The sequence below is a fragment of the Carlito syrichta genome, unplaced genomic scaffold (assembly GCF_000164805.1).
Source record: "Carlito syrichta isolate Samal-C Ts95f unplaced genomic scaffold, Tarsius_syrichta-2.0.1 Scaffold311480, whole genome shotgun sequence".
Taxonomy (NCBI): domain Eukaryota; kingdom Metazoa; phylum Chordata; class Mammalia; order Primates; family Tarsiidae; genus Carlito; species Carlito syrichta.
This window is the reverse complement of record NW_007255576.1, coordinates 33,094-60,913: the sequence shown is the minus strand read 5'-3', so window position 1 is coordinate 60,913 and position 27,820 is coordinate 33,094. Positions and strand designations below refer to the sequence as shown.

The 27,820-nt window shown below is 43.8% G+C and overlaps 1 protein-coding gene across 3 annotated transcripts in view; it reads right to left on the bottom strand.

The window, feature by feature from the left end:
• Positions 1-4,373: 4,373 nt before the first annotated feature.
• Positions 4,374-27,820, bottom strand: part of ZNF606 (zinc finger protein 606) — a 24,658-nt gene continuing 1,211 nt past the window's right edge. The window contains exons 2-6 of one of the 3 annotated variants that reach the window (XM_021717899.1): positions 26,552-26,608; positions 25,676-25,764; positions 17,032-17,163; positions 16,651-16,746; positions 4,374-7,565 (exon numbers count right to left, since the gene is read on the bottom strand). In XM_021717899.1, coding sequence (XP_021573574.1) covers positions 5,587-7,565; positions 16,651-16,684 — 2,013 coding nt within the window. In that variant the 5' untranslated portion in view covers positions 16,685-16,746; positions 17,032-17,163; positions 25,676-25,764; positions 26,552-26,608 and the 3' untranslated portion in view covers positions 4,374-5,586. The remainder of the gene's footprint in view (positions 7,566-16,650; positions 16,747-17,031; positions 17,164-25,675; positions 25,765-26,551; positions 26,609-27,820) is intronic. The other 2 variants (XM_008068695.2, XM_021717898.1) reach the window with 2 other exon arrangements.

The following is a 27,820-nucleotide window of genomic DNA, read 5'->3' as shown; positions in this document are numbered from 1 at the left end:
GGGGGGGGGGGCTCCTCTGACTTCTCTGGCCTCCACTGAGCTCTTGGCTTTGACCCTGTGGGTCTCCAGTTCAGAGTTCAGGTCATGGGTGACACAGGCCTACCTAGGGTTTGTGACCACAGCCTGCCTGATCTGGGGACCCCTCTCTCCCTACTCTGGCCTGAATGCCCCTGTACTAGTGTGCGAGGGCTGTTATCACAAAAAGCAGCCCAGGTGGCTTAAACAAAATAAATGTATTTTCTCACAGTTCTGAAGGCTTGAAGTCCAAGGGTCAAGGTGTCAGCAGGGGTGACCTCTCTGCTTGCCAGTGACTGCCTTCTCGCTGTGTTCTCACACAGCCTGTCCTCTGTGCTCACACATCCTTAGTGTCTCTCTCTCTCTCTCTTTTTTTTTTTGAGTTGGAGTCTCACTCCATCGCCCAGACTGGAGTGCAGTGGCCATTTCCGGCCACTGCAGCCTCGACCTGCTGGGCTCCAGCGATCCTTCTGCCTCAGCCTTCCAACTAGCCGAAATTACAGGGTGGGTGACTGGCCTGAAGGCAGCATGCTACCATGCCCAGCTGATTTTTTGATTAATTATAGAGATGAGGTCTCGCCAAGTTGGCCAGGTGGGTCTTGAATCCGCAGGCTCAGGCAATCCAGTCACCTCAGCCTCCCAAAGTGCTGGGATTACAGGCTGAGCCACCGAGCCCAGCTTAAGCCTAACTATTTCAAAAGAAAAATAACACACTGCATTACAGATTCCATCAGAAGCAGACGTGTGAGAGCAAATAAAACAAAATTTAAAATTAGTCTTTTTTTTTTTTGAGTTGGAGTTTCACTCTGTCGCTCAGGCTAGACCACTCTGTCTCGACCTGCTAGGCTCCAGCGATCCTGCTGCCCCAGTCTTCCAAGTAGCCGAAACTACAGGCACGAGCTACCAAGCCCGGCTAATATTTTATTTATTGTAGAGACAAGTTCTCGCCAAATTGTCTGGGCTGGTCTCGAATTCGTGGGCTCAGGCAATCCACTTGTCTCAGCCTCCCAAAGTGCTAGGATTACAAGTTGAGCCACCAAGCCTGGCCTTATTTTTATTTTTATTTTTAGTCCAACTCTCACTCTGTTGCCCTGGCTCACAGTCACCGTAGCCTTGACCTGCTGGGCTCAGACGATCCTTCCACCTCAGCCTTCCAAGTAGCTGGACTACAGGTGCACACCGCCATGCCCAACTAATTATTTTTTTTTGATTTATTGTAGAAAAGAGGTCTCGCCAAGTTGCCCAGGCAGGTCTCAAACCCATGGGCTCAGGCAATCCACTCACCTCAGCCGCCCAAAGCGTGGGATTACAGGCTGAGCTACCAAGCCGAAGAACATATTTCAAGGAGGAAGTTGTCCACTGGCTAAAATGCTGTGGCTGATGTCAAGGAAGAGGATAACTGAGAATTGACCACGGCATTTAGCAATGTGGTCAGGTAGCAGCAAGATGGGTTTGAAGTGGGCTCAAGAAAAAATGGAAAGGAAGCAGAGACAGCAAGAATGGACAATTCAAGAAATGTTGCTGTCTAAAGTGAAGAGAAATGAGGCAGAAACTTGGAGAGTATGTAATATCAAGAATTATGTTTTAGGTCAGGTGCAGTGGCTCACACCTGTAATGCCAGCACTTTGGGAGGCTGAAGCAGGAGGACTGCTTGAACCCAGTTTCAGACCAGTCTAGGCAACATAGCAAGACCCCGTTTCTACAAAAAGTTAGCCAGGTGTGGTGGCATGAGCCTGTAGTCCTAGCTACTCAGGAGGCTGAGGCTGGAGTGATGCTTGAGCCCAGGAGTTTGAAGTAGCGGTGAGCTGTGATCATGCCACTGTACTCTAGACTAGGCAACAAAGACCTCGACTCAAAAAATAAAAAAGAAAGTTTTGTTTTAGAAGTATGTTTGCACAGTGACAAGAATCATTTAGTATATAGAGGAAAATTAATGATACAGGAAATAGGGGAGATGTCCTGGAGTAGCGGAGGTGTACAGGCTCTGGTGCACAGGTCCAGCCAGCTCATATAAAGGCACTGACAGTGCAGAAGAGGGTAGAGGAGGAGGGATGTTATGGAAGGCCTCTGCTGATTGCTATTTTCTCAGGAAGATAGGAAGCAAACTCATCTACTGGGACTTGCCATGAGGGAAGGTTCAGTCCAGGATTGTTTGAATCTAAGTACTAAACAGTCAACTAGCTCAGGAAGAGATGCTTGAAACAGATTGGTGAAGGAGTTCATCACTGTTGAGATAGTTCCAGGAATGACAATGGGAGCAACTTGCTGTGGGAGGGTGGAGGGTAAAACTATGGGCAGAAAAGAGGTCAAAGAATAGTGAGGTTAGGACATAAAAAAATCATAACATGGATATTGGTATCAGGAAGTATTATGATTCGGGAGATTTTAGATGTGGTAAGGCACGTGCTGAAATCGAGATATGCAGTTGAGTGACCCACTGGTATGATTGCAGCTTGAAGTAGTGGCTGATCACCTGGTGACCCAAGAGTTGGAACTGAGTTTTAGGGAGAAAGAACAGAGGACAGTCTGAAAACAGTGAATAAGAAGAGTGGGAGAGAAAGCAGTCACCCTGGGAAGGAAGACAATGTGCTTAGGGTAGACTCACAGCTGAGAGAGCGCAAGCCCAGCAAGTGTCAGAGTTGGGGAGGATTGGAAGATGGGGTCAAAAAAGGGCAATGACCTAAGTAATATATGGGTTTGAAGGAGGGAGACAAAGGGGACCTGGGAGTACTGGACATAAGGGAACATTGAAGTCAGTGTTGATACTTCAGTGTTATAGAAGGCTGTATGTGATATGTGGTGGGGGAATACTTTCAGGAAGAAGTCTGGAACTTTCTTTTGACTTGTGATGTGGGCTAAGCCACAAGAGGCCCTTTAAAAAAAAAAATTATATATATATATATATATAGGTTGGGCTCAGAGGCTCAGCCTGTAATCCCAGCACTTTGGAAGGCCAAGGCAAATGGATTGCCTGATCCCACGAGTTCGAGACCCAACCGGGCAACTTGGCAAGACATCTCTACAATAAATAAAAAAAAATTAGCCGGGCGTGATAGCGCGCGCTTGTAGTTCCAGCTACTTGGAAGGCTGAGGCGGAAGGATCGCCAGAGCCCAGCAGGTCGAGGCTGCGGTGGCCAGGAGTGGCCACTGCACTCCAGTCTGGGCGACAGAGTGAGACTCCAACTCAAAAAACAAAAAAACAAAAATTAGCCAGGTGTGGTAGCACACGCCTGTAGTTCAGGATACTTGGAAAGCTGAGGCAGAAGGATCACTGGAGCCCGGTAGGTTGAGGCTGCGGTGGCCGGGAGTGTGCCACTGCACTCCAGTCTGGGTGACAGAGTAAGACTCCAACTCAAATAATAATGGTAATAAGCATGGTAGTAAGGTTGTAAAGTAAGTTACCAGGATGCTGGTGGAATATGGCATGACTTAGGAAATCCCTTGGAAATCTCTGAATCAGAGAATTTGGATTCGCTGTGTTAGAATATCCGTATCACACTGGATGTATGATTCTACATACATTATTGCCACTTTCTCTTATAGAGATATTGCTAACTCTATTCTCTCCAAGGGTCTTTGCACAAATCACGTAAGAAATCCATAAATAACCTTAATTTGCTCCTGTAACATTTATTGGTGACATCAGACCCTGAAAGGTAAGGAAGCAAATATTACATACCTAAGAGAGCTCAAGTTAGAGGAGTCAGAGGGTGAGCACAGCCTCCCCATTATATCAGTAGGCCATCATTTCTCAACCACTGGGGAGTCAGATCCCCTAAGGATTAGATGAACCTAATGAACTCCAGATTTCTGTTCAATACCCTTGAAGCCTACCCAGGATCCATGGTCCCTTGTTACAACCTGAACTTAGGGAAAATACAGGACATATTTATGGAGTAATGCCACCCAAGTCCTTGGATTCATCTCACCCCTTCTCACCTGAGTTCTCAGAGATATCTTTCCTTTAAGGGGACTGGCTACCTCCCTTCCCTTTTGACTCTTCCTCCTATCATAATCTTTTCATCTGAAAAAGATAAAGAAAAAATAAACACTGAATTCAAAGGAGACCTTGAGAAATGGTGCTCCAAAGAGCAGTGGTGTCCGATTACGTAATAGAATGAACACCCTTGCTTTATGAGAGGCATTCTAAACCCATGAAGGGGATTGTCCAAACCAGTGAGTCCTCCATGCCCTCCTGCCCTGAAATCCTTGGGATTGTGGGCAGTGAAATCAAGGTAACTAAGGACCCAGAATATACAATGACTCTGAATGTCCGATCCAGACTTCTTCATATTCCAAAGGGATCCTAGTCTCATGCCACCAGAAATCCTTTAGGACACAGGAACCAGGCAACTTTCTCATTGTTTAGAATTTTCTTTTTATTATCAAATCTCAACTATAGAAACACCAAACAAAAGGGAAAAAAATACAAAAAAAAATTCACTGGAGAGGCAGCATAACACAGTGGTTAAAAACATAAACTCTGAAGCCAAATAATCTCAGCTTCACTCCTTCTAGTTGCGGTCCTTGGGTAGGTTCCTCAACATTTCTGCTTCAGTTTCCCCATTTGTAAAACTGGGATAATAATAGTACTTATCTAATAGAGTTAAGGGGACTGTTAATACTTGGAAAGCATTTAAAACAAAGCCTAGCACAATGTAAGTGCTATATGTATTTGTAAAACTTTTTTTAATCTTAAATTAATTGAGTTAATTTCTCAGGTTCTTATCCAAATACATGTTTTTTGGACATGGTAAATATGTATATACAATCCTGTGACCTTTTTATTCCTTCACGTTACATATATTGAAGTGGTGTCCATAATTATAATTCATAGTGATTACCTAAAAAATTACAAACTAAGTGCCCAACAATGAAGTAATGAGTAAACAATGGACACTGACACACTGGGTTATTAAGTATTACCTTTTGTCCAACAACATGAGTCTCATACTTCTAGGCAATAACTTTTCCACCATTAGTAATTTCATTTACTGATCTTTGCTAAAGAGGTTAATCTTGATCAACAGTAAATACCCCATTCAATACTATTTTATTCTTAAATTCAGATTTAGTATTTCATATTCTATTTCTTAAAGGGCACCTAGAAATAGCAAAATCTTACAATAGCAAAATCTGTATTTCTATAATCACACACAGAGTGTTAAAGTTTTCCATCTAATATTCTAGCTTGATGCAAACAGTATATTTCCAGTCAAGACACTTTTCTCCGCATAAGGTTTTTCCTTTAAAAATTCACACAAATCTATAAATAGGTGAAAGCTCTTGCTAAAAGATGCCTCATTCCCCACAGTCATGTTCTTCAAGTATGGATTCCTGGTGGAGTTTAGAGTTTCCTTCACTGTAATTATCTGATTTTGAATAAGGGCTACATAACTGCTGAAAGCTTTTCTCTATTCTTTTCATTTATAGGGTTTCTTCTAAGAAGATATTTTCTATTAAATAATAGAAGTCTTATTGAACTTCCAATGAAGTGTCCCCTCTTGATTATATTTCTAGTTTTTTCAATGAGTTATCAAATGTACAATAAAAGAAAAACCTCACATCAATTCAATTCAGTTTCTCTTCATTGTGATTTCTCTGGTGTTGAAGTAGGGCGGAGTGCCCACTAAAGGCTTTTCCACATTCGTTGCATATAAAGCGTTTCTCTCCACTATGCATCCTCTGATGAATAATAAGGGAAGAATTCTTACAGAAAGCTTTCTCACAATGACTACATTTGTAGGGCTTTTCACCAGTATGGTTTCTCAAGTGTACAATAAGGGAAGAACTCTCATTAAATGCTTTCCCACATTCATTACACCGATATGGTTTCTCTCCAGTATGAGTTCTCCGATGTGCAATAAGGTGAGAGCTACAGTTAAAGGATCTTTCACATTGATTACATTTATAGGGTTTCTCACCAGTGTGAATTCTCCGATGAGCAACTAGGTGACAGCTCTGACTGAAGGACTTTCCACATTTATTGCATTCATAGGGTTTTTCTCCAGTATGAGTCCTTTGATGTCTAACAAGGTGAGCCATCTGGCTACAGGATTTTCCACATTTATTACATTCATAGGGCTTAATTCCAGAATGAATTATTTCATGTTTAGTGAGTGCTGAGCGTTCTCTGAATGCTTTGCCACATTCCTGACAGTTATAGGGTTTCTCTCCCGTGTGAGTTCTCTGATGGGCAATAAGATGGGAGCTCCAGCTGAAAGATTTTCCACATTCAGTACATTTATATGGTTTTGCTCCAGAGTGAGTTCTTTCATGTTTACTAAGGGCTGAGTAATCCCTAAAAGCTTTTTCACATTCATCACATTTAAAGGGTTTCTCTCCAGTATGCATTCTCATATGGGCAATAAGATGGGAGCTCCAGCTGAATGATTTCCCACATTCAGTACATTCAAAAGGTTTCTCTCCAGTATGAGTTCTCTGGTGTCCAATAAGATGTGAATTCCAGTTGAAAGACTTCCCACACTCATTACAAACATAAGGTTTTTCTCCTGTATGAATTCTCTTATGTACAATAAGATGAGAATTCCAGCTAAAGGCTTTTCCACATTTATTACATTCATAGGGCTTTATTCCAGTGTGAGTCCGTTCATGTTTAGTAAGGGCTGAACGATTCCTAAAAACTTTACCACATTTATCACATTCATAGGGTTTCTCTCCAGTATGAGTTTTCTTATGCTGAATAAGGTAAGAGCTCCATATGAAAGATGTCCCACATTCATTATATTCGTAGGGTTTCTCTGCAGTATAAGCACTTGCATGTTGAGTAAGGAACGAGTCATACCCAAAGACTTTCTCCCATTCATTGTATTTATATGCTTTCTCTACAGTACCAATTTTTTGATGTTCCATAAAGGATGAGAAATAAAAGATATTCTCATATTCTTTGTAATCATACTGGTTTTCTCCAATATGAAGTCTTGGATGATCATTAAATGATGGGCTCTGGTTAAATATCTGATGACATTCCTTATATTCATAGAGTTTTTCTCCTGTATGCATTCCTTTATGATCACCAAAATGTATTATATGATTAAAAGATTGAACAGCATCAGTACATTTGAAAAGATTATCTCCAGTCTGCATTCTTGCAGGGTAAACAGGCTGAATGGACTGATAGAAGGTTTTGTCATAATCATTATTTTCACAGGTAACTTTATCTGCATACATTAGTGCTGAGTTACATCTCCACCTGTCAGCATGTATATCAGGTTTATAGAAATGTTCTATTTGAGAAAGTCTCTGAGATGGAATAAGGTTTAAGTTCTGGCTACATTCTGCCCCAAGTTCACAGAATTCAGAGCTTCTTTGAGATAGCACTTGCTTTTGCATGAAGACCATTTGCCTCATGGCCGTACTTTGGTTCATGTGGTACATTTCCAATTGGTCTTTACATCCCAAAACTTCTAACCTGGAGAACCAAGGATCATCCCATATGTATCTTTCCAATTTCATGCCATGGGATTGTTCCTCCTCAAAAATGTTCTGGGTTGGGATCAATGCTTTGTTTTCAAGACTTCTCATCCATTCTGAAATAGACAGAAAAAGCTGTGAGAGCATAGAGAAAGACCTTAAAATAGAGTGAGAATGGTGAAATTTATTGTCTATATTATCAAAAAGGCAAGCATAAATTTGCTTTCAAGTAGACTTAGAACTCAGAGAAAGATCAAAATAGGGAAGAGGAGAAAAGCGAAAAGTGAACAAGAGTTAACTTAGAATACAACGTGTGTACTGAAAACTCAATAAAACTGGCGGGAGCAGTGGCTCAAGTCTGTAATCCCAGCACTTTGGGAGGCCGAGGCAAGAGGACTGCCTGAGCTCAGGGGTTTGAGACCACCCTGGGTAACTAGGTGAGATAAATCAAAAATTAAGCAGGGCGTGGTAGTGCACACCTGTATTTCCAGTTATTTAGAAGGCTGAGGAGGAAGGATTGCCTGAGCCCAGCAGATCGAGGCTGCGGTGGCCATGAAGTTGCCACTGCACTCCAGCCTGGGTGGACAGTGAGACTCAGACTCACAAAAAAGAAAAGAAAAGAAAAGAAAACCATACAAGAGTACTTTCCCATGAAAAGCAAGACCAGAATAAGGGTATGTAGAAAACAGTTAACTCTACAGGCCTGAATTATTCAAACCTTGCACATTCTTAAGATGGCCTGTTTCATGACTGGCCTTGGCCAACTCCTGGGAATTAAGATTTTGGAGCGTTCTACTAATAAGAGTGTTTGCATGCTCAAGGCATTGAACTACATCATACCAATTTCACTAGATAGTTTATGCAAATAATGTCATTTATAGTGAACACTTGCTTCCCCTCTGGAAAGATCTGGAGTTCCATAGTCAGTTATGCAGGCACTATGTGCCTACATGACCAACCCCCAATAAATACCCTAGAGTCCTAGGTTGAGGCAAGTTTCCTAGTAGACATTTCATTCATGCTGCCACAACTTATTGGAGGAATTAAGTATGTCTTGTGTACCTCCACTGGGAAAGGAATACTGGAAGCCTGCACCTGGTCTTAACCCCTTGCACATTTCCCTTTGTCAATATTGCTTTGTATCCTTTCACTGTAAGAAACCATAATCCTATGTATGATGATTTTTGAGTCCTGTGAATCCTTCTAGTGAATTACTGAACCTAGAGGTGGTCTTGAGGACCCCTGATAAAAGGACACAGTGAATGCTACTAAGATGAACAAGTAAGAATAGAGCCTTTCATGTTAATAAAAGGTGGATGAGCATGCAGGCCCTTAGCAAGTAATGTTTTAACTATTAGTGCCCTAATTAATTTATAATATCCTTCTACTCCCCATCTGAGCAAATGCCAAAAAAAGGAGGGGGTGGGGTTAAGAGAGCAAATCACCAAGCAAGGCTTCAAGCCAGGATATTATCTGTGATAAAATGCTATCACATACTTCCTATTTCATAGAGTTTAGTCAATCACACAATTTACCAGCCCCAAAGGCAAATATCGTGTTTAAGGATACTCCTAAAGTTACAATTTTTCTAACAACTAGAAAATTGTTTTTAGAACAATAATATCAGAGATGGCTGAAAACACAACATAGCTTGATGAAATACACATGAGAGATAAAATCTGCTAATATGCATTTAAATACTGATTCTACCACTATCCTCAGAGGACTTTTCTGGTGATTAAAGAGAGTGAATCCAGCAAGATGCCTGGCCAGTTCAGTATACAAGAGCAACCTATTATCACTGCTGAGGTATCTGTTTTCCAACAACCAAAGGGGTCTATGTTGGTTCCCTTTGGCTGTTGTAACTCATTACCACAAACTTAGTGGCTTAATACAAATATATTATCCTACAGTCTGAAAGTCAGAAGTCCAAGATAGCTTTCACTGGGCTAAAAGGAAGTTACTGGCAGGGTTGTACGCCCTCCAGGAGCTCTAAGAAAAATCTGTATCCTTGCCTTTGTTTATCTTCTAGAAGCTGCTTGCATTCCTTGACTAACAGCTCCTGCCTCCATCTTCAAAGCACATCACTCCAACCTCTGCTTCTGTCATAACACCTCCTCTGTCTCTGACCCTGCTGTCTCACTCTTTTTTTTTTGAGTTGGAGTCTCACTCTGTAGCCCAGACTGGAGTACAGTGGCCGCTCCTGGCCACTGCAGCCTCGACCCACTGGACTCCGGCGATCCTTCCACCTCAGCCGTCCGAGTAGCCAGAATTACAGGCACGCGCTACCACGCCTGGGTGATTTTTGATTTATTGTAGAGATGAGGTCTCGCCAAGTTGCCCAGGCAGTTCTCGAACCCGCGGGCTCAGGCAAACCACTCACCTCACCCTCCCAAAGACACGGGATTACAGGCTGAGTCACCGAGCCCGGCTCTGTCTCACTCTTATAAGGACCCTTAAAATTACATTTAGATCCCACGCCCTTGGGAGGCTGAGGTGAGTGGATTGCCTGAGCCCGCGGGTTCGAGACCCACCTGGGCAGCGAGACTTCATCTCTACAATAAATCAAAAAATCAGCCGGGCGTGGTAGCGCATGTCTGTAATTCCAGCTACTTGGAAGGCTGAGGCGGAAGTATTGCTGGAGCCCAGCAGGTCGAGGCTGCGGTGGCCGGGAGCAGCCACTGCACTCCAGTCTGGGTGACAGAGTAAGACTCCAACTCAGAAAAAAAAAAAATTACATTTAGAATCCACCAAGATAATCCAGGATGGTTGTTTCTCTATCTCAAGATCCTTAATTTATTTAAATGTGAAAGTCCCTTTTGCCACATAAGCTGCCCTATTCACAAATTCTGGACACTAGAATGCAGACATCTTTGGTGGGAAGGTGTCACTATTCAGCCTGACACAGGTCTGAAGCCTCACATCTCAAGAGGACCTAGACCCTCTCTCTAAATTTCTCCTCTTTTCTTTTCACTCTGCAGCATTTTCCCCCTTTTACTACCCAAGTCCTTTTGTTTGTAGAGATGAGTTCTTACTATGTTACCCAGGCTAGTCTCAAATTCCCAGTTTCAAGTGATGCCCCCATCTCAGTCAAACAAAACACTAGGATTATGGTCACGAGCCCTAAGCTCATCATAAGAGGCTCTGCTCAAGAACTGGCACTTATTATCAACTTCAAACTCAGCTCTTAAAAGTTAGTGAATGGTCTTTATATAGCTTTTAAATCCTTCCAGTAGAAACTTTTAAAAATAGAAGATGATCAGCCGGGCTCGGTGGCTCAGCCTGTAATCCCATGCTTTGGGAGGCTGAGGTGAGTGGACTGCCTGAGCCCGCAGGTTCAAAATCTGCCTGGGCAACTTGGCGAGACCTCATCTCTACAATAAATCAAAAAAATTAGCTGGGCATGGTAGCGTGTGCCTGTAGTTCCAGCTACTTGGAAGGCTGAGGCGGAAGAATTGCTGGAGCCCAACAGGTTGAGGATGTAGTGGCCGGAAGCGTCCACTGTATACAGTCTGGGCGACAGAGTGAGACTCCAACTCAAAAAAAATAAAAAAAATAAAAAATAAAAAAGATGATCAATTCCCTGACCAAACAAAAGACTGAATGAACAATTCTTACTTAACTTTACATTCACTCAGCACTTGTGGCCTACTAAATAACCAGTACCAGAGATAGGCAAGCAAGTATGGTCTCCCTGGAAGTTAGAATCTATGTGATGGAAGGACATAGTGCAGTGGCTCACACCTGTAATCCCAGCACTTTGGGAGGTAGAGGTGAGAGGACTGCCTGAAATAAATAAATAATTAGCTGGGCATGGTGGCACATGCCTGTAGATCCAGGTACTTGGAAGGCTGAGGTGGAAGGACCACCTGAGCCCAGCAGGTCGAGGCTGTAGTGGCCATGAGCAGCATGCCACTGCACTCCAATCTGAGTCGCAGAGTGAGAATACACAACTAAAAAAATAAAATAAAAAAGCCGGGCTCAGTGGCTCAGCCTGTAATCCCGTGCCTTGGGAGGCTGAGGTGAGTGAATTGCCTGAGCCCATGGGTTCGAGACACGCCTGGGCAACTTGGCGAGACCTCATCTCTACAAGAAATCAAAAATTAGCCGGGTGTGATAGTGCACGCCTGTAGTTCCAGCTACTTGGAAGGCTGAGGCGGAAGGATCACCAGAGCCCAGCAGGTCGAGGCTGCGGTGGCTGGGAACAGCCACTGCACTCCAGTCTGGGCGACAGAGTGAGACCCCAACTAAAAAAAAAAAAAAGGACATACCAAACAATATACATGAAATAACACTGAAAGATGGTGGGGTTATAGATGCTAAGTAGGTAGGAGAACAGGAATAGAGATCAAGCACTGACAGAAGCACTCAAGGATAGTTCATACAAGAGAAAAGACATGAGCTCAACCTTCAAGCATGGCTTGGATATAGCCTAAATACAAGTTCATGCATGATATAACCAACACGTAAGGAAGACAGTAAGAATGCCAGCTGAATCAACTATAGGAGCTATTCAGGAAATGAGAAAAGTAAAAATTTGGAAGGTCTTAAAATCTAATTGCTTTGTTTATTAAAAGGCAACTGGAATCACTGTAGGTTTACTGATGGGGACCTAATAATTAAATATTTAAGAGACAGAAATCTGGAAATAACACCTGAGGTGTTAACAGTTCAATAACAAGTAAGAATTTCCTCATCAACATGAGCTGAAATTTTCTGAGGAAGAGGCCTGACTGAGGCTGATGTTGGTGGAACCAGGATGATACCACAAACATTTCAGAGAAAGAAAATCTCAGGAGTTGAAGAGGGATTATTTTGATTATTCTTGAAGAGGAAAGTGCAAGAAGTCAAGATGACTCTTCAACACCAGCTTAGAGGACTTGCAGAAGGCTAGCCCCAAAAACACACCTCAAGAAGATGGTGAAACATCTAGAAAAAAAGGGATGAAATTCCTAGTTCTAGTGAAATCAAGGAAACCACTGAGATGCTTTGTAAAATGGGAAAAGTGTAAGGATGGAGGTGGTAGGATCACAGGGCCTAGGATGGTAACTGAAAATGGGCAGCAATGAGGGTAGGAAAATTAAAGATACTGGAATTCATGAGCTCTTAGGAGAAGTTTCTGATCTGAATAGGGGACACCTGGTGAGATTCCACAAAAGTCCCTTTCATTACAGGAGGTGGGAGATCTCCACCTTTGGGACTCAAGAAGAGATTGTGGCACACACTGTTCAATTAAAAATAACAAGATAAATCGGGCTTAGTGGCTCAGCCTGTAATCCCGCGCCTTTGGGAGGCTGAGTTGAGTGGATTGCCTGAGCCCATGGGTTCAAGACTCGCCTGGGCAGTGAGACCTCATCTCAACAATAAATCAAAAAATCAGCCGGGCGTGGTAGCGCATGCCTGTAATTCCGGCTACTCGGAAGGCTGAGGCAGAAGGATCACCGGAGCCCAGTAGGTCTAGGTTGCAGTGGCCGAGAGCGGCCACTGCACTCCAGTCTGGGCGACAGAGTGAGACTCCAACTCAAAAAAAAACAAGATAATGCCAGGTAGGATGGCTCACATTTGTAATCCCAGAACTTTGAGAAGCTGAGGCAACAGGATTGTTTGATCTCAGTTTGAGACCAGCCTGGTCAACACAGTGAGACATCACCTCTACATAAAAAAAAAAAGAAATCAGCCAGGAGTGGTGGCATGCACCTGTAGTCCCAGCCACTTGGGCCCAGAATGTTGAGACTGCAGTGAGCCGTGATCACGCCATTGCCCTCCAGCCTGGCAAAAAAGAAAAAAAAAAAAAAAGATAATGTGTATAGTATCCTACCATTGAAAAACATGAAAAGTAACTGAAAATTCCTATATGCTTGCAGTTGCATAAACAAACTCTGTTAAGCATACAATAGAAATTACTAGCTGGGCTCGGTGGCTCAGCCTGTAATCCCGCACCTTTGGGAGGCTGAGGTGAGTGGAATGCCTGAGCCCGTGGGTTCAAAACCCGCCTGGGCAGCGAGACCTCATCTCTACAATAAATCAAAAAATCAGCCGGGCGTGGTAGCGCATGCCTGTAATTCCGGCTACTTGGAAGGCTGAGGCGGAAGGATTGCCAGAGCCCAGCAGGTCGAGGCTGCGGTGGCTGGGAGCAGGCACTGCACTCTAGTCTGGGCAACAGAGTGAGACTCCAACTCAAAAAAAAAAAAAAAAAAAAGAAATTAGTACAAGTGATTACCTGGGGCAGAATGTCAGTGAAAATGTCAAGGTAACGACAACTAAAATACTAAAATTTCACCCCTCCATAAAAGTAACTAAAAAACTGGCAAAAAATGTCACAATCTACTTTTCAGATTTAAAGATTAAAGCCATGCAATAACCAGGGAACAACTATTAAAAAAACTGACTGAATATCAGTAAGAACAGTGAACTGCGTGGTATTTTAACTTACCCAGGTCCCATCTATAGCTCTCCAGCGCCAGTGTAGCCTTGAAATATGACAGCACCCACTTCCAGTACTGGAATGAGCAGAACAAAGCTGGAGCTTTTTCAAAGTCTCATTCCCAAGTAACAGTCATTACTGGACCTGCCTGGTGGCTCCCTGGAAGACCCCACTGGAATGGTTGGTCTTTGATTTGCCTGATAGGGAACTTACATGGTGTTAAAGCATCTAGAGAGGAGCTACTTGGCAAACATTTATAGGCAAAGGCAAATAGGTGGGGCCAAAAACACACTAACCAACAAGATGAAAAGGAAAAGCTGAGGAATAAGATGTCCATAGGGGATTTAAAAAGTTCCAGCCTAGAAGGTGACAGGCATATTCATCATAATTAAGCTGTCAAAAGTCAAAGAGAGAATCCTAAAATCAGCAAGAAATTTGTCTCATATAAAAGATCCTCGGGCAACTCCTTTGGGTCCCTTCCCACTGTGGGAGCTTTTCTGTTCTCTCAATAAATCCTGCTTTCAAAAAAAAATTAATAAATAAATAAAAGATCTTCAATAAGATTAACAGCTTGTTTCTCATCAGAAACCATGGAGACTAGAAAGAAAGAAAAAAAAAAGAACCAAGAATTTTATATCCTCCAAAATTCTTCAAAACTGAAGGAGAAATCAAAAGATTCCCAGATAAACAAAATCTGACAGATATTGTTACTAGCAAAACTGCCCTGCAGAAAATACTAAAGGGAGTCCCTCAGGGTGAAATGAAAGAACACTAACAATAACTTAAAATAAAAAACTAATAATGGTAATTGCATATGTAAATATAACAAGATAGCATAGCATAAATATATTTTTTGTTTGTAGCTCCTTTTTTTTTTTGAATTCTGTCACCTAGGCTAGTATACAGTGGCATGATCGTGGCTCACCACAGCCTCAACCTCCTGGGCTCACAAGATCCTTCTGCCTCAGCCTCTCAAGCAGCTAGGACCATGAGCCATCACACTTGGCTAATTTTTTAGTAGAAACAAGGTCTTACTATGTTGCCCATACTGGTCTTGAACTCCTGGGCTCAAGTAATCCACCTACCTTGGCCTCCCAAAGTGCTGGGATTACAGTATTAGCCACTGCATCCAGCTGCTCCTTTTTCTATCTGATTTAAAAGACAACATAGATATCAACATAGATATAAATCTATGCTGATGGACACACAATAAAGATGTAATGTACATCTTTGCAGTACATCTTTACAAATTTGCAATAACAGCATAAAAGGACAGAGTTATACAGATGCAATGTTTTGATATACCATCAACATTAAATGGGTATTAATCCAAATGAGATTGCTATAAATTAAGACGTTAACTGTAATCCCGAGGACTACTACTAAGAAAATAACTTTAAAAAAGTTTGAGATCCGGCTGGGCAACTTAGCTAGACCTCATCCCTACAATAAATCAAAAATTAGCCGGGCGTGGTAGCACGCGCCTGTAGTTCCAGCTACTTGGAAGGCTGAGGTGGAGGGATCGCCGGAGCCCAGCAGGTCGAGGCTGCGGTGGCCAGGAGCGGCCACTGCACTCCAGTCTGGGCGACAGAGTGAGACTCCAACTCAAAAAAAAAAATTTTATTTATTTTTTGAGTTGGAGTCTCACTAAAAAATTTTTTTTTGAGTTAGAGTCTCACTCTGTTGCCCAAGCTGGAGTGCAATGGCACAATCATAGCTCACCATGGCCTCAACTTCCTGGGCTCGGGAGATCGTTCCACCTCAGCCTCCCAAGTAGCTGGGACTACAGGTGCACACTACCATGTCTGGCTAATTTATTTTGTTTTTCACAGAGATGAGGTCTCACTATATTGCCCAGGCTAATCTTCAACTCTTGCATGCAAGCAATCTTGTCTCAATCTCCCAAAGTACAGGGATTACAGGCATGAGCCACAATGCCAGGTCTAAAAAAATTAATAGTAAAAGTGATTACCTGTGTATGTGCCTGTGTGGTGCTCTTTGTGTCTGTATAATGTAGATAAGAGCAGGGAGCAGGCCGGGCTCGGTGGCTCAGCCTGTAATCCCGCGCCTTTGGGAGGCTGAGGTGAGTGGATTGCCTGAGCCCACAGGTTCGAGACCCGCCTGGGCAGTGAGACCTCATCTCTACAATAAATCAAAAAATGAGCCGGGCGTGGTAGTGCATTCCTGTAATTCCGGCTACTCGGAAGGCTGAGGCAGAAGGACTGCCGGAGCCCAGCAGGCGAGGCTGCGGTGGCCGGGAGCGGCCACTGCACTCCAGTCTGGGCGACCAAGTGAGACTCCAACTCAAAAAAAAAAAAAAAAAAAAGAGCAGGGAGCAGAAATGAGATTTTTCAGCTTATATATTTTTATAGCTTTGAGTTTTTCAAATATTACCTATATTTTTAAAAACCTATTTGTTTTTTAGAAGATACATCTGTGGTTATAGGCTATAAGTTTGGCAATAAAGGAAATAGGCGTGTTTAATTAGGTAAATGAATGAGAAGTCACCTTAGAGAAAGGGACAGCAGAGAATATGAGAACCACCAAGAGAGTAGATGGCAAGGGAGAGAAACTGCAGCACACAAAACTGCTCTTTTATTAAGAAGGTGGGGGCATCTATACTCTAAACCAAAAGCAGCAAGTCAATACAAGGGAGAAAGCTCCTCAGAGAGAATTCTGAATGTATCTGAGGAAGGTAACTCCTCATGGCCTTAGCCCATGTCTCAAAAGGGAAGGCTTGGAGAAAAGTTTCTTGCTCATACTTGGCCTACCCTCACCTGGACAAGTACTTTGAGGATATGCTTGCTCCATCGACCATGGCTCTTCTCCTTGCTCCAAGAGGGAAATGACTTCAGGCTTGGTGATCTGGTTCCCTACACATGGAGTAAAAACACGGGACTTGTGTAACAAGACTTCAGGGCAACCAAAGACAGATTCCCTTGCCTATTCCCTGCTGTGACTTCTCACTTGGGCAGAATGAGCATGGTCCTTCCCACTTCGTGCTTCATAAGTTTTAGGAATTATGTCCCTAAACCTCAGGGTTCAAGATCACTTCAGCCCTTCTGAGACACTTTCCTTGTCCCACAACGAGCTTTTAAACATGCAGTAGCTGAAGACTCTGCAATGGGAATAGCCTCATTTACTTGGGAAGCACCTGCCTTACCTACAGAGAGCAGATGCCCATAGGTCTCCAGCATCACGTCACGGTACAGGGTCCTCTGAACAAGGTCCAGCTGCCCCCACTCTTCTTGGGTGAAGTCCACTGCCACATCCTTGAAGGTCACTGGTTCCTAAAAGAGCACACATGGTCCTTCTCAGCGTGGGAGCACCCCCTTCAATGTTTCTGGGGATGAAGTGAGGCTGACAGCCCCAGGGAGAGGAGACAGGATGTAGAAGAACTGTCCTGAATATTCAAGATTCTATCTGATGTGGATCAGGTCTCACTGGGAACCACCTAGGACCCTGCATTTGGCGTTTACTCTTAGGGAATTAGATACCTGGGTCCACAAAACCAGAGTAAAGATGAGAAGGTCTCTCTTGACTCTTGTCCAATTCTGGCACACTGGCTAGTGTGAACAGGACTCCCACCTGAGCAATGACACCTCCTCTGAAAATGCAGCCACTTAATAAGGCCTGGACCAGAGCAGAAACAGGCTGTGAGCACTGGTTGCAGGCCAGAGACTTTGGGGCTGAAGTCTTTGCTCCAACATAAGGATCTGAGGACCTGGAAGGGAAATCTGAACATTCATAGGATGTCTTCCTGGTCACAGTACCGAGGCTTCCATTCCCAGATCATTTCTGTCCCAAGGACTGGAGCTAAGGGTAAAAATGGCCCACAGCAGCCCAGGCCAAGAAGAATCTGTTATGGCTGCCATTAAAAAATACTTGAGTTAAAAACAATCCAAACTGGCTCTTTTCTATTTTAATGGAACCAGAATTAACTGGAAATATTGAGGGGAAGTGGAATGGCAACCCAAGTCTGATTTTTGCAATGAACATGTTCCTTTAAGTCCTTTTAAGAAGCCAACACAAGCCTCAGGTATCTGGGCATTCTCATGGTGGGGCAGGGAGTGTACCGTAAGCCCCACAGCCCCTGCTTGCTTCTCAGCCCCCATGACCTGTCTGCACACTATGATCCTCCCCCAGTCTAGAAACTGGCTTCTGATCTACCTCCATCATCTGTACAAAATCAACCCCAAGACAAACACCCACTGAAAAGATATGTGTGTTCAATGAACCATTTCCTAACCAAAGGTCCTCTGGACCTCTACCACACCCCTTCATACCCCTTCAGCTACGTCACTTATCTTCTAAGCAAATACAGCCATTCCTGCAGTCCTCCTTTGCCACAGTGTATGCACTAAGCTGGTCATCTCTGACCTGGGCCAGACTCCAGGGCTGGGTCTTCAGTACATGACTGTTATTCTTTCTGAACAGATCCCCCTCCACCTTCACACGATTGCCTTAAAACTAAGAACTGATTCTGTTCCAATGATTTTCTTACCCTGAAAAGTTAACTCCTGCTGACACTCTCCACATTCAGTCTTACTGTAGCCTGTAAGGATAGTCCATCCTCTTTCCACGGCTGGGTCAACCTTGCCTCTGTGTCCCACCCCCTCAGAGACTATGCCTCATAAATAGTCTCCCCTTTAGAAATGTCCCCTGCTGTTTGGGTGCAGTGGTTCACACCTGCAATCCCAACACTTTGGGAGGCTGAGGAGAGAGGATTGCTTGAGTTCAGGAGTTTGAGAGCAGCCTAGGCAACATAGTGAGACTTTGTCTCTGAAAAAAAAATCAAAAAAATTAGCTGGGCATGGTGGTGTGTACCTATAATCCCAGCTACCCTGCAGGCTGAGGAGGGAGGATCACTTGAAACCAGGACTTCAAGCCAGGATCGCACTACTGTACTCCAGCTGTAGTGACACAGTAAAACCTTGTCTCTAAAAAAACAAAAAGGAATAGAAGAATTACATCTAATTCTTTTTTGAAGGAAATCATTAGTGTGGTTCTGCAACCCCTAATGAAACAGTGGACATCGGCAATGACCATCAATGACTGCTCAGCCACACGTGAAAAGCAGACAGGGAACTTTATAACGGAGGGGTCAGTCTGACAGTACCTGCACCGAACAATCCATCATACCATCTGAAAATGGAACCAGATATCATGTGCCCACAGATGTAACAAAGTAGGAAGGACCCAGAACCACATATGGAGCATTCTTGCCTAAAATACCAAATGAATCTACTCAAGCCTCTAGTCTAACTACCAGTTTACAGGACACAGCCTGGGCGACAGGGTGAGACTCCAACTCAAAAAGCAGATGGAGGAAACCCATGAAGGTAAAAATCAGGCAAACCAACAAGATAAGTGACCTAGTTTCTTCAGCATACAAACAAAACACATAAATATGTGGACTTTGTCTAGATCCTGATTTGAGCAAACTAATAACTATAAAGACATTTTAGGAACAAAAGGGGGAAACTGAACATGGATTGGGTATTAGGTAATATTAAGAAAGTAATAGTAATTTTTCTGGGTGTGATAAAGAAATCATGGCCTTTTTTTTTTTGAGTTAGAGTCTCACTCCATCACCCAGGCTGGAGTGTCCTGACACACTCACAGCCACCCCAGCGTCGACCTGCTGGGCTCTGGTGATCCTTCTGCCTCAGCCTTCCAAGTAGCTAGAACTACAAGTGCGTGCTACCACATCTGGCTAATTTTTGATTTGTTGTAGAGGGGGGGGTCTCACCAAGTTGCCCAGGCTGGTCTCGAACCTGCGGGTTCAGGCAATTCACTCGCCTTGGCCTCTCAAAGTGCTGGGATTAGAGGCTGAGTCACCCAGCCCGGCCATCATGGTTATTTTCTAAAAGGTATATAACTCTTAGATACATACACAGAAATATTTATAGGTACACAAATATGAAAGTATGTATCTTATATATACATACAAAAAGAAGGCTGGGCTTGATGGCTCAGTCCATGGGTTAGAGATCCACCCAGGCAACTTAGCGAGACCTTGTCTCTATAATAAATAAAAAAGGCCGGGCTCGGTGGCTCAACCTGTAATCCCGTGGCTTGGGAGGCCGAGGTGAGTGGATAGCCTGAGCCCGTGGGTTCAAGACCCACCTGGTCAACTTGGCGAGACCTCATCTCTACAATAAATAAAAAAACTAGCTGTGCATGGTAGCATGCGCCTATAGTTCCCACTACTTGGAAGGCTGAGGCGGAAGAATCGCCGGAGCCCAGCAGGTCGAGGCTGCGGTGGCTGGGAGCATGCCACTGCACTCCAGCCTGGGCGACAGAGTGAGACTCCAACTCAAAAAAAAAAAAAAAAAGTTACAATTTTCAGATGTTTTATAATAACCCAGTTTTAAAAAGACTGTGTTGAAATAGATTTTTTCTGGGTTTTTTTTTGACCTACAGTGAAGGAGCTGGCTACAGGAGGACCCCAGAAAAGCCGGAGAGGGTCAGGTGAAAACAGTTGGGCAAAGGTCAGTATTGGGGATAGGTTTGCCAGCCCTACCTGGTGGGCAGTACTACCATCAACCCTGCACGTGTAACTGGGCAAAACTCCCAGGAGCATTCTCAGATTTAGGTGGAGTGTGGGAAGTTCTCAGGTGCCCAGGTGAGTTGATACCTCTTCTAGTCCCACATGGGGGAAGAGGGAGTGAGTCTGAGGCCTGACAGCCCCATACCAGTGAAACTAGAAGCAGAACTGACCCACAGATCCTGGCCTACCCAAGATCATAACGTCCAGAGTGAGTCTTGCCAGGAGGGTGGGGGAGTGGTGGGCACCAATCAGGACCCAGACCTGCTCAGCAGAGGGACTCTCACACAGTCTCACAGCCATGCCCTGGTAAATATGGACAGACTAGAGGACTCTTGGCCTCGAGGAACACCTCATGCACAGGTAGAGACCCAACTCAGCAGCTGACACAGAATCTACATGTAGACAGCAGCGACATCCAACTTTAAATGAATGAACTCTTAATTCCTATTCTCAGATTCCAATATGGGGGAGGACGCTACAAGAGGTTCCCTGAGAAAACAAAAAAGAGCTTACAGAATATGAAGAAGAGGCAGAAAACACAGTAATCAGTTGAGGAGCCACAGTATAGTTCTATGATGGTGAGAATATAATCATCAGCCTCCACTTACCCACCAATATGGAGACATGGAATATCAAAGGCAACAATTTGTTTAGGAGGCTCACCATCTAACAGAAAATTCCAGAAGGGAAAAGTACAGGAGGAAATTGTTTGCTAAATAAGACAAAACAAAAAAATCACTAGCCATAAACAAAGACAGATATATCTGACAAAAACATACCAAAAAACAAGTGATTAATCAACAACTACTAGAAGTTTAGACAAACTACAGACTGGAAGAAGATAATTCATATATGGCAAAGAATCAGGATCCAGAATGCATGTGAAACAACTACATTATCAATAAGTCAGTCTAGAAATCTAGGGATGGGGAGGAAACAGAGACAAAAGGAAATACAAATGGCTAAGTAAGATATCAAAGGAGAGCCGGCTCGGTGGCTCAGCCTGTAATTCCGTGCCTTTGGGAGGCTGAGGTGAGTGGATTGCCTGAGCCCGTGAGTTCAAGACCAGCCTGGGCAATATGGTGAGACCTCATCTCTACAATAAATTAAAAAATTAGCTAGGAGTGGTTAACACGCGCCTGTAGTTCCAGCTACTTGGAAGGCTGAGATGGAAGGATCACCGGAGCCCAGAAGGTCGACGCTGGGGTGGCCGTGAGCAAGCCACTGCACTCCAGCCTGGGCAATGGAGTGGGACTCCAACTCAAAAAAAAAAAGATATCAAAGGATATTCAGCCTCACCAGCAATCAAGAAAATACAAATTAAAGTCATGCAATATACCTTTTCAGTCTTGATGTAAGCAAAAATGAAAAGACCTGATGATGTGAAGTGTTGACAAAGGTACAGGGAAATGAGCACTTTTTCCCAGAGTGGGGAGACTGAGAAGTGGCTTCACCCCTTTGGAGAGCCATGTAGCAGCATTAGTAATAATGAAAATATACACACTTTAAAACCAAGTTAAATTGTGCTTCTAGTGTTATGCCTAAAAACTAGATAAACGTGCACAGAGTGAAACTAAACTACAGGAATGTTCACACAGCTCTGGCTGGAACAGCAAAAATGATGAAGGAAAGGACTTAAAAGTCTATCCAAAAGATGAATACAGATGTGCACTCCTTTGACAGCTACTACCCAGCAGTGTAAACAGAATGAACCTGACCTATCTGTAGTATTCAGCAACAAGGATGGACCTTACAGTAGTAAGAAATCTACAGAAAAACTACATGTAGAAAAAATTGTTCAAAAAATAGACTGTGGAGTTGTTGTGTATAGTTTATTACCTAAGTTTGAATATGAAAGTAAATTCGCTATGTAAAAACAGAATCTACAAGACAAATATTGCCTTAAGACAATGTGATTGAGAACTATGTAAAATATGTATATATTATATATGACAAAACATTAATTGCTCATTCAGTGATGGGGATGCTACTGGCTTGATTACCGTTTATACTTTTCTATTATGGAATTACAGTAAACACTTCCACCAGGATTGCAAAGGAAAACACAAAACCAAGAGACTAGAAGAGACAGTGCAAGACAGGCACCCCTTCTTACCAGCTGTGATGAGGGACCCTCCAAAGGTAGGAGCTTCAATGTTAACTGACACTGAGAGGTCCGGGTGCAGGAAAGAGAAAGGTCGCACCCCCAGAAAGGAGTGCGCTCTTGGGTTCAAGTCAAAGTAACACTTAGGAGTTGCATTTGCACTTTGCAATCATATCCTAGGATGATTTACAAGTGCTTCACCCAAATTCTTGTCAACATTCTTGCACACATTACTTCGTACATATATATGTGTTTATCTAGGCACTCTAGAGCATGTTGAGGAATCTGCTAACATATCAGACACACTTCAACTCTATGAGGGTCTGAAGGAGTAGAGACCAAGGGTGCTCAGATGTCTGCTGAGAGAATCTTGCCCAATTGCTCATTATCTGAGTACCCTGATAGCTGTCCCCTATGTGGAACCTGGGACAATTCAGATGGCCTCTTTGGTAGAATTCCACTATTACAGAAAGCTTCAAGAGTGTTTCCATATTTGGGGAGGCTGGTTGGGGTTTTTAGATGGACTGGGATATTATCACTATTATTATTTCCCCCTACTCCTCAGAATAATGAAACCCAGGCTTATGTTGCTAATACCTCACTATTCAACACATTTCTAAGAACAGACTATTCAGATAATGAGGGATGACAGCATTTGATGTTTTCACCACGTAAGTATTTTATTCAAATAAAGATTTAACTTGCAGGGAACAACAAAGTGATGTAGGGCTCCTTTGTGTTTCTGAAGATCTCAAAAACCCATGTGATTCAAGTCCAAGTTTTCCACAGGGAAAAATCCAAAGTGAGTGTGAGGAGGGGGCCAGGAAAATGTTCTCAGAAATCACAACTCTTCAGACATGGAGGGTGTTGTTATTTTAATTGTTTTATTTTTCTCAGCATTAACTTTGATAATTCTCAGAAACCCTCACATAAAATAACAGCAGCGTACAGTACAATGAATAACAGGGCTTCTTCGAAGTATTTATTACAGCTAATTTCTTTCTTTTTTTTTTTTTTTTTTTAAGAGATAGGGTCTCACTCTTCGTTCAGGCTGGAGTGCAATAATGTGATCATAGCTCACTGTAACCTCAAACTCCTGGGATCAAGCAATTCTCCCACCTCAGCCTCCCAAGTAGCTGGGACTATATTGTGTACATGCCATCACACCTAGCTAATTTTATTTTTCATAGAGATGGGGTCTTGCTTTGTTGCCCAGGCTGGTCACAAACTCCTGGCCTCAAGCAATTCTACCTCAGCCTCTCAAAGTGCTGGGATTACAGGTATGAGCCACTGTGCCCGGTCTTACAGTTAATTGTAGCTCCTAAGATACTGACTCAGGGCCTGTCTTTCAGGCTAGCCTGCCTTCACTGCCTATGATTCTGTTACAGGACCTAATAATGACTACATTGTAACAGAAGCAAACCTCACAGATGCCCAAGTTCTGATGCCACACAACAATTACCCTGTATCATGTGGTTCAGGCCTCTCTGATTCTCAGGGAATGGCAACACTGTCAAGCGGGGACAGCAGAGTTATGATGCACTTCACTCATCAGTTTTGAAATTGTGGGAGGTTTTACTAATTTATTTTAATTTGAGGAAGGTATAAAGGTAAGAAGAGATGTTAAATATTTTTGCACATTACAGTATCTCAAATATGCTTGATTCAATAACTTACAAATTTAAAAAACCTAAGTAATGAGACTATTTTTCCTCATCTTTCATAGTAAGAATGAAAAGAATGGAAATTTGATGAATTAGGAAAAACTAAAAATTCCCCATTTAGAGACATGGAGACAACCCTAAAAAACTGAAAACATAAAGTTAAAAACGATCGCCATTCAGTCATTGAAAGAAATAAAATACTAATGCAAGCTACAACACAGATGACCCTTGAAAACATTACGCTAAGTGAAAAAGGTCAGACACAAAAGGTTGTGGCATATTATATGATTTCATTTATGTGAAATGTCCAGAATAGCCAAATTCACAAAGACGGAAGTACATTAGTGGTTACCAGGGGCAGGGGATAAGGGGAACAGTGAGTGACTAAACCACCACATAGTATACTTATATTTAAAAGGGTAAGCCTTATAATATGTAAATATTACCTCAATAAAGTTGTTATAAAAGAAACTTTTTTTTTTTATTGTAGAGATGAGGTCTTGTTGAGTTGCCCAGGCGGGTCTCGAACCTGCGGGCTCAGGCAATCCACTCACCTCAGCCTCCCAAAGCGCGGGATTACAGGCTGAGTTACCGAGCCCAGCTCCAAAAGAAGCTTTTTAAAAGTGCCTGCCACTGGTGAAGAGGCTAGGCAGGAGAGGAGGGAGATAACACCTTCCCCACATCAACTCCAGTATTCAGGCCCTGGCTGAGTTCATCCTGGCCTCTCCAGCCTAAAATCTAACTACAATAAATCCTTGCCCAAACACTGGTCATATATTATGTTAACCAGCCCCTCAAACACACCCTGTACTGCTGCAGGAGGCCAGATTCCCGCTCATCAGGCTGTTTCCATCTGGTGGATGCATTCTTTCACCTCTTGATCCAGGTCTCCTAGGCAGCCTCCCCCTCCACAGCAAAAGGATCCCAGCTACTCTCCGCAGACTCTGTCCCATCTCCCAAGGCATCCACTGGACTGAACTCCTCCTCCAGGGCTTGGGCCCTCCCTACCGTCTCAGCCTTCTCATGTCCCACACTGCATGTGCTGCCACAGCAGGCATCATTAGTTGAGTGAATAGCCCTGGAGAGGGGTCTGGTAGCTCCTCAGGGTAGAAGCTCATGGCTGTTCTTGTTCCTTTCCCAGCAAGCATGGAGCTCACTGCACAGCATGAGCCTAAATCAGGCAGTGAATGCATGAATGAAGGTGGGAGGAGGTAAGAGGAAGGAGCTACCAGTCAAAAGGGCTGTCCCTTATCCCCTACAAAAACCCAGGGACAGTCAGAGACACTGTGGACAGGTTGGTTGACAGCAAGGCTCCAAGTCATGAAAAACGACCTAAACTTCCAAAGCTGATTCCTTCTCTCCCCAAACTCCAGCTGTTCTAAATTAAGGAACTAGTTCAACTGGAAATGCCAGGGGTAACCTGGACACTCATCCCTGAGAGCAAGGCAGCACTTCAGGAATAGGTGGAAACCCCATCTCACCTGGACCTGGGCTGTTGGGAGCCTGGTGGCCCTCCTCTCCTCCTCCGGGCTCCCCTCAACGTGCCAAGCAGTATTCTGAGGATACAGAGCTAAAGAAGGAGAAAGAAGTCACGGAGGCAGCTCTCCCTGCCAGAAGCTCACCCACATAAGCCCTTCACTGAGGTGGGCTGAGAAGGGCCTGCCCCTCCCCCTTGATCAAAGGAAAAGATCCACTTCCTCATTCTATAGGTGAAAGAATTAAGGACCGGAGATTAGTAAAGTGTCTGAACACATGAATCTCTCACTTACCCCCTATGCTATATAGCATTGGTCCTCAACCTTTTCAGCATCAGAAACTGGTTTCCACAGACCAGGGGTGGGGGTGGGGAACAACATCATCAGGCAGTAGACTGTCATAAGGAGCGTGCAATCTAGATCACTCACACACGCAGTTCACAATAGGGTTTGCACTCCTATGAGAATGTAATGCTGCCACTGACCTTACAGAAGGCAGAGCTCCTCTCACTGACTGCTTACCTCCTGCTGTGCGGTTCAATTCCTAACAGGCCACAAACCACTAACAGTCCGTGGCTCAGGGTTGGGGACCTCCGCTATACAGTACCACCTTTGAGAAGCAGTTTTTGCTCACAGCCTTTCTGGGCCTAAATCCTAAATGGCCATAAATGAGTGCTCATGGATCCTGTCCTTGAGATCATCACCTTATCCCTTACTAGAGTTTTCTGATCCTCCTTGTTCCAGCTCTGTAGAGAGAGATCTAGACCACAAACCCCCTGCCCTAAAGCCCCACTCAGTCCCCACTTCCAATCCCCAGCTGTGCCAGATCACCACAAGGAAAGACCACAACAAGGTTGATGGGGACACAGGCTCTTGACTCACCCCAGGAGGCCCATGGGTCAACAGCTGTCATGCCCCAAGACTGGTCTGTAAGGACACCTGCACAGAAGAACAAAGTTAGGACTATGACACCAAACCTAGAGATTAAAAGTGACAAAATAGGAAAGGAGACTAACTCACTGAGGGGCATGACAAAATTCCACTAACAGAGCCTAAGGTTATGTAAACAAATCCAACATAAGCTGGATTCATACAGGAAGTGGAGATTCATACAGGAAAATCACTGTTAGAAAGTGCATTGATAAAATGCAGCCACAGGACAATTAAAAACAGAACCTGGCCAGCACTTTAAGAGACCGAGGCAGGAGTTTGAGGACTTGAGGCCAGGAGTTTGAGACCAGTCTGGCCAACAAAGTGAAACATTATTTCTATTTATAAAACAAAACCCAAAACAGACCCCTTTTAAAGGCTGGAGGTGTATCTGATAAAATTTAACATTATCAAATTTCTTAAAAATGTAAAACGGAGCCGGGCTCGGTGGCTCAGCCTGTAATCCCGCACCTTTGGGAGGCTAAGGTGAGTGGATTGCCTGAGCCTGCAGGTTTGAGACCAGCCTGGGTAACTTGGCGAGACCTCATCTCTACAACAAATCAAAAAATTATTAGCCGGGTGTGGTAGCGCACACCTGTAGTTCCAGCTACTTGGAACGCTGAGGTGGAAGGATTGCTGGAGCCCAGCAGGTCAAGGCTGCGGTGGCCAGGAGTGGCCACTGCACTCCAGTCTGGGCGACAGAGTGAGACTCCAACTCAAAAAAAAAAGTAAAACGGGCACAGTGGTCCATGCCTCTAATCCCAGCACTTTGGGAGATCAAGGCAGGAGGAGCACTTGAGGCCAGGAGTTTAAGACCAGCCTGACCCCATCTCCACAGAAAATAATAATTAAAATTTTAAGAATGTGAGCAGTACGATACTCTCGCGATGGCTTTAGTAAATGAAATCTTACTTAAAGATAAAACAGGCTGGGTGGTGGCTCATGCCTATAATCCCAGCACTTTGGGAGGCCAACGCAGGAGAACTGCTTGAGCCCAGAAGTTTGGGATCAGCCTGGGCAACATAGTAAGACCTCGTCTCTACAAAACACCAAAAAATTAGCTGAGTGTGGTGGCATGTGCCTATAGTCCCAGTTACTTGGGAGTCTGAGGCAAAAGGATCACCTGATCCTAGGAGATAGAGGCTGTGGTGAGTTGTGACTGTGCCACTGAACTCCAGCCTGGGTGACAGAGTGAAACCCTGACTCAAAAAAAAAAAAAAA